Consider the following 6,778-nt stretch of genomic DNA (forward strand, 5'->3'; position numbering starts at 1 on the left):
CTGAGCCTCTGCTAGCTACATGGTATCTAGCTAGGAACATAAAAATCAATAAATATTTAATAGCTCTCCTTGCGTGAAGCAGGAGGATCTTGGTCTGTCTAGCAGAGTGGATCCCTATAGGTTTTGTTTGTTGGTTTTTTAAGTTTTTTTTCCTCCCTGCTCCTAGTCCCCATTGGATCCATTCATCTAATGACAGTTCTGTCTTGAATCAGCTATTCCTGAAAATACAGGTTTCTCACTAAGAGGGCTTAAATGTGTTTCCTTTAAGTGACAGAGGACGGCAGACAGCCCTAGGGTAGTGGTGATGGATGTCTACCTGATGATTCGCCGTCACAAGACAATAATCTTCACTGAGGCCACAGAGACAACTGTGCATGAGCTGAAAAAGGTGGTGGGAGGGAATACTGAAGAGGCCCCCAGAGGAGCAGCAGCCCTACAAAGAAGACCAGCTGCTGGATGATGATCACAGGACTTTGCTAGACTGTGGCTTAAGCAGCCAAATCTGCCGTCCTCATGTTCCAGCCATAGTTGGCTTGGCTTTATTCAGGCTTGGCAATGGCACCTTTGAACCATTGCGTACTGACCTGTTCTCAAGTGCCCCAGACTGACCTGATGCTGTGAAGTCACAGGAGTCTGGTAGCAGCTCTAGTGAGCAAGCCTTGCATTAAAACCAGCATATCCTGTTTTGCCTCTTGCAGATGGAGTGCTGGTCTTGTCTAAGTATCCTGTGTCCATTTACACCCTTCCAAATGTGTCTATCATCTGGCCAATAAAGCATTGCAATTCAATTATATGATATCTGTGTGCTGTACTGTCCAGGCAGCCAACAGAAGTGTTTCCTGGGATCTTTCTCCCAAATTAGTGCTGGAGGAGAAGGGTGGCAGTAACTGGTTACATGTGCACCTCCTGAATTGTAAACAGCATATTCTGCTGTTTGTGTTTCTTCTAGCTGATGCCCAACTCCGAGATGCTATTTGTTGTTCCCTGTTTGTTGGCTTTTTTCTTTTTTTTGGGGGGGGAGGAAACTGTGGCACAGATTAACTTGATAAAAAAGCATTTGTTTATCTGTCTTTTTCTTGATTCCTGACAGTAGTGTCTCTGAGGAGTTTGGCTGGAAATGTTGAGGGACAGAGGAACTTCTGGTATTACTTGTAACAAAATCTTTAGGAAGACTATAATCTTAAGACCTGAGCAAACGTAAGGTTAGCAAATGGAGCTTATTATCTTCAAAATTAAGGAATGCTGCATTAATACAATGCACATCAATTAATTTCGAAAGTTGACATTAAGTACAACTGTTGGAGTGAACTGCTGAAAACCTCTATCAACTGGAAAAAGACTTTTCTTCAAAGGATTAGGAATTTACTTTCTTGCATCTGCTATCTCCATTCTCAAAAGGCAAGGAAAATACAGGGGCAAAAGGGCAGTATAGCCAAAAACTGACATAATAAAACTGCATTTTGAGAGTTCTGTAAGAAAGAAGTTGTTTACCACAAGCTTTAATGCATGAGATGGATCCTATTGATGCTTCTACAGCTAAGAAAGCTTATGAAATTATTTTTTTTTCCAAATAGAATTGACCCCAGCACTATATTTTTCTATGAGCTGGCCTATTTCATAATCACTTAGACTTTCCCTTTTATCCCTAGAGATGTTTTTACATGCCACCACATCTGACTCAATTCACACTGCTGTGCTGCAAGGGGAAACTCCTGTTTCTTCTCTGTCAACAGCTGGAGGTGCTAATGTATCTGTTTCCTGAATGAAACTCTGAAATAGTATTATTGCTAGGTTTTGCTTCCCCTGTATCAAGGGCAATTCAAGCATGCCAGTCTATGTCCAAGTTCAAAAAAACCCACATTTAAAACTACTCAGTCCTATCTATGATACTTACTTGGATACACACTAAACATACAGCACTTTTAAAGTGTCATTTACATTCTTAAACCTCACTGGAGCAAACAGAAATTGAGCTTAAATTTGCCAACTGATTCAGGTTCTAGACTATTTTTTTTTTAGTGTTCTCTCTAGCTCTGACTTACCCATTCATTCCTTCCAGCACAGGAGCACTGTGACAGCACTGGGATGTCACCTAATGACTAGTGAATTTGTGCAAGAGGAAAAAAGAGAGCAGTCCTGGGGAGAAGGATTTGCATGTGTTGGTGGATGATAAGATCAACGTGAGCCAATGGTGTGTGCTTGTGGCCTAGAAAGCCAACCGTATCCTGGCACATATCAAGAGATGAGTGACCAGCAGGTCAAGGGAGGTGATTCTGCCCCTCTACTCTGTCCTTGTGAGACCCCACCTGGAGTACTGCATCCAGATCTGGACCCCCCAACACAAGAAACACATTGAGCTGTTGGAGTGAGTCCAGAGGAGGGCTAACAAGATGGTCAGAGGACTGGAACACCTCTCCTATGAGGACAGACTGAGAGAGTTAGACTTTTTCAGCCTGGAAAAGAGAAGGCCCTGAAGGAGCCTACCTGAAGGAGGCCTACAAGAAGGCTGGGGCAGGACTTTTTACAGGGGCCTCTAGTGATAGGACGAGCGGTAATGGGTGGAAGCTGGAAGAGTGTAGGTTTAGCCTAGATATAAGGAAGAAGTTCTTTACCCTGAGGGTGGTGAGGCACTGGAACAGGTTGCCCAGGGAGCCTGTGGATGCTCCATCCCTGAAAGTGTTCAAGGCCAGGCTGGACGGAACACTGAGCAACCTGATCTAGTGGGAGATGTCCCTGCCATGGCAGGGAAGTTGGAACTAGATCTTTAAGGTCCCCTCCAACCCAAATTGTTCTAGGATACTATAAGATCAAACCAAACAAAAAAACTCAGCAATAACAGAAAAAGAAAGTTCTAGAGCTGTCACATCTGTACATACTTAAGTTGGGTGTTATTTTTAAGACTGGGGCAAAAATCTTAATGGAAACAAAGCCTGAATGGATAAAAAAACGTTGAGTTTTAGGTGATAAACCCTGTTTAACAGAAACATTTCTATTAGGTTTATGCATGGTTCTGGTTCTTGGTTTAAAAGACTTGGTAGTTAGTAGGCTAGGCACTAGTTTTCATTTTTAGGGCAAGAACACCTTTCCAGTATTCAGAAGACTTGCCTTGAGAAGAATTACTGGGAGTAGAGGGCCAGCGATCTGAAACTGCCTTTTTGTAGTATGGCTAGTAGGAGAGCTCTGTGCTATCTGGTGAAGAGAGGGAAACTGGAAGACAAAAGCACACAACCTCTATTGCTCTGCCTGGGCTGTGATGCCTCCCAGAGTTAGGCAGAGTATCTTAAACCTTTAACGTGTCAGGATAATTGAGGAACTTCTGTGAACGTTTCCTTTCCACTATGGGGAGCTAGTGGTGTTACGTTCTAAAGGTTTGAGGATGGAGGAATGTATTCTTTGTATGGGAGTGTAGTTGGGTGTGTTGAAGTAGTGAAATGCCAGAACAAAACATCACTTGGCAAAAGTGGGAGGGGTAAGGCAGAGCTTTGTACACTCTGTCTCTGTTTTGAGGGGCTTGTCATCCTCCCACACCTAGACTCCCTACAGCAGAATGGAATTAAGTCCCTGCTGTGCTTCTGGTGTTCCAAAACTAGATGTGATAGATTACATTGTCTATTTCTATGTCGAAACTTGGAGTAGGCAAGAGAAGAGCAGACTGCTTCCTAGAGGCTCGTTGGGTTAAACATGAAATGAATCTTCCCTGCTTCTGTATTGTGGACAGGGTAGATCCACATATAACAAGATCTGGCAGATGGTGGAGAAAGTGCTTGGATGGACTTAAAATGTGGTTAAATAGGTCTGGATGATGTGGGAGTGCCAGATCAGGCTGACTTTTCTGGAATTTGGGTGCACATGTCTATTTAGCCTTAAAAAGGAAAGTAAATCTTTGGTCACAGCTTACTTAAGACTTCGTGTTCTATATGGTCATGCCTTACAACTGAACCTGGAAGTCTCTTGCAGACAGAAAGACATTCATAGAATGGTTTGGGTTGAAAGAGACCTTTAAAGGTCATCTAGTTCCTCCCCCTCCCCTCTGCCATTGGCAGAAACACCTTCCACTAGATCAGGTTGCTCAAAGCCCCATCCGATCTGACTTTGAATACTTCCAGGAATGGAGCATCCACAACTTCTCTGGGAACCTGTTCCACTGTCTCACTGCCCTCACAGTAAAAAAATTCTTCCTCTAATTTGAATGTACCCTCTTTTAATTTAAACAGGCTCATGGCCCAGCTGTTGATGGGGACAGTGTCTCCCAAGCAGCATCAATGAATGTGGATATGTTGTTTTGTGAGTGGCAACTCTTGATCTTTCCAAGCAGGTGAGAGCGGGAAGGAGAAGCAAAAGAGGCAACTACGTCTGCTTGTAGTCATACTGTCAGCCAGCTTTCCTAAGAAATACATGTGTTTTGTGGTAAGTGAGTTGTGATTGTATAAGCAAGTTTGTGGGTGCAGTTCCAAAATGGCTCTGACCCAACTTCAGCATCCTTGGCAAGTGCTGAAGGGGCTGAGGCTTGTTTTCTGGAACATTGAGTTGTATCAGAACACAGAGAAATGAAATTTTAGTGTTTAAAAAAGGAAGGTGGTCTAGAGGCAAGTAGGAAGCTAACAGCCTGCACATGCACTGGATGAAGCCCATTAAGGATGTGGAGGTAAAGGCAACCTTCAGAAATGCCATCAAAGCACATTGCTTTTTGGTTATCATTATATTCTTAGTTTTTGTATTCTTTTGTTTGTTATATTCCTGAATAGTATTATGAATTCTGGATCTTATTTTTGATTGGTTCTACAAAATAGTTCCTTATCACTAGGGGACATCTAATGGGGGACATCTAATGAAGACAGAAACTAATCATGTGCCTAAATAGTTGTTTGCAAAGCTTGTTCCGCATTAGACTCTAATTGACTGCATAAATATACCATAAGCAGATCCCAGTAGTTTCCAGATATGTGTAGATGTTTAGAAAAAAATTATTCAGGAGTCAGTCTCAGACGAATTTGGAGGTAAGATACAAAATAAATGGGTGTTGTAAAAGACAAGTCGTCAAGCTACCTCTGTACTTGATTGAAATCCCACTGTCTAAAGATAACAAAGGAAGACATATCCTCTGTTCTCAAGCTAGAATTTTGGATGTTAAACTCTGAACTTCTACATACACCATCTTCCTGGGCTTCACAAATGGTGTGGTCCAAGCTGACTGGGACAAAAAACCATGCGGTCTCCAGCTTCCACCACCCTCATTTCAACAGTGATGTGGAGGGAGACAATTCAACTAAAAAGGCTCAAGGGTTTGGGATTTAAGATGATGAGTAAAGAACCAGAGCATCTTGGGTAGAAAAATATATTTTAATTCATCACCACCATTTATGAAGCAGGATAGTGAGAGGAATACATCAATAAATATGATCCAATCTTAAATATGCTTCGCCTCCCCACCCCTCCCATCTTCCTGGCTACCTCCTCCTCCCCATCAGTGCAAGGGAAGGCAGAAGGTGGGGGAAGCTGCCCATCTGGCCATTCCTCAGTGTCCACGAAAAAGAGGGCTCCTCGCAGGCTCTCCTTCATGACGCGTGGTGTTCACCTCACAGGAGATAATTCGCTTTCTCCCCGTGAGTCCCTCAGGGCCACGGATCACTTTGGGTGAGTCCTCCACTGATGCTCAGTCTCTCTCCCCATGTGCATGGTGCTCTACATGTACTGATGCCTCCTGGATGTTCTCGCTGTAGTCAGACCCCCAGCTGGCAGGCAATCACCTTCCTGCCATCTCAACCACCACGGGGCTTCAGGGAAAGGTCCTGCTCTGCTGGCCTTCTCCTCTGGGACTCTTCTCCCCCTCTTTCTTCTAAGGGTGATATTCCTTGGTCTTCCTCTCACCTCCCCCTCCTCTAACAGGAAAGAAACCTCCCCAACATTAAAGACAGGACAGCTCAAAACAAGATGAAACCAAAAGAGAGAAAGGAAAAGAACAACGGGGTCGCTTCTTAAATACCTCGATGGCAGAGGCACTGATTGGCCTGGCCCTGGCCAGAGGCAGGTCCAACTCCTACATAGCGGGGGAGGCTCTCAAAGTTTACCCTTGTTTTTTACAAAAAGCTCCATCAAACTCAAACACATGACAACAAGAACATTGGTTCAGTTACAACCCAATCTTGCATGTGTTTCTGGGCAACTTGTTAACACCTGTGTCTCATTTAAGCATGAGACCTCAAGCAGTGTTGCTCAGGGAAAAATAATTTAAAAAAAAAAATAAATAAAATTTAAAGATCTCTTACCATGTAGTGAAGGGCTCAAGTCCGAGTGACAGTGAAAAACAACACCAGGGAGAGCAAATCTTTCTTGAGTGCATTGGTCATGTCATATGGAAGTAGCTGGAGGCTTCTGTTGCTGTTTCCATCTCTGCAGGCACAAATCCTTTGGTTTGGGTGGTGTTTTTTTTTGGTGATGAGTTTCATGGTGTAATTAAGCACTTGTGGAATCTAGGGTGTTAATTACTAACCCATGGGGAAATGGTGCTGGGGAAAGGGCCGGCGACGTGCTCGCAGGATTCTGGCCCGATTTGCACTGCGGAGTGTTTGGGATTTGCCTGTGATTCCGTGAAGAGGGGGAGCAAGCCTGAAATTACTGCTAAGGATGAGCCTAGGATGAGCCAAAGTTTCATGGCGAATCGTTCTCTGAAATATGGCTTCAAAATAATGTGGGAATTTGAGGCCATATCGAGCATTAGCTGGGGACCTGAAGGTTTAAATCTGCTGCTTTGCACACCCCTTTACTTTGTCCCAGCCTG

General features: G+C 43.7%; 1 protein-coding gene across 1 annotated transcript; it reads left to right on the forward strand.

Annotated features, from left to right (window-relative positions):
• Positions 1-304: 304 nt before the first annotated feature.
• TCEB2 (transcription elongation factor B (SIII), polypeptide 2 (18kDa, elongin B)) lies at positions 305-668 on the forward strand. The gene is given in 2 exon segments (XM_009864844.1): positions 305-394; positions 396-668. Coding segments are annotated over 2 exon segments (363 nt in total).
• Positions 669-6,778: the final 6,110 nt, after the last annotated feature.

Source organism: Apaloderma vittatum, unplaced genomic scaffold (genome assembly GCF_000703405.1).
Source record: "Apaloderma vittatum isolate BGI_N311 unplaced genomic scaffold, ASM70340v1 scaffold2962, whole genome shotgun sequence".
NCBI lineage: Eukaryota > Metazoa > Chordata > Aves > Trogoniformes > Trogonidae > Apaloderma > Apaloderma vittatum.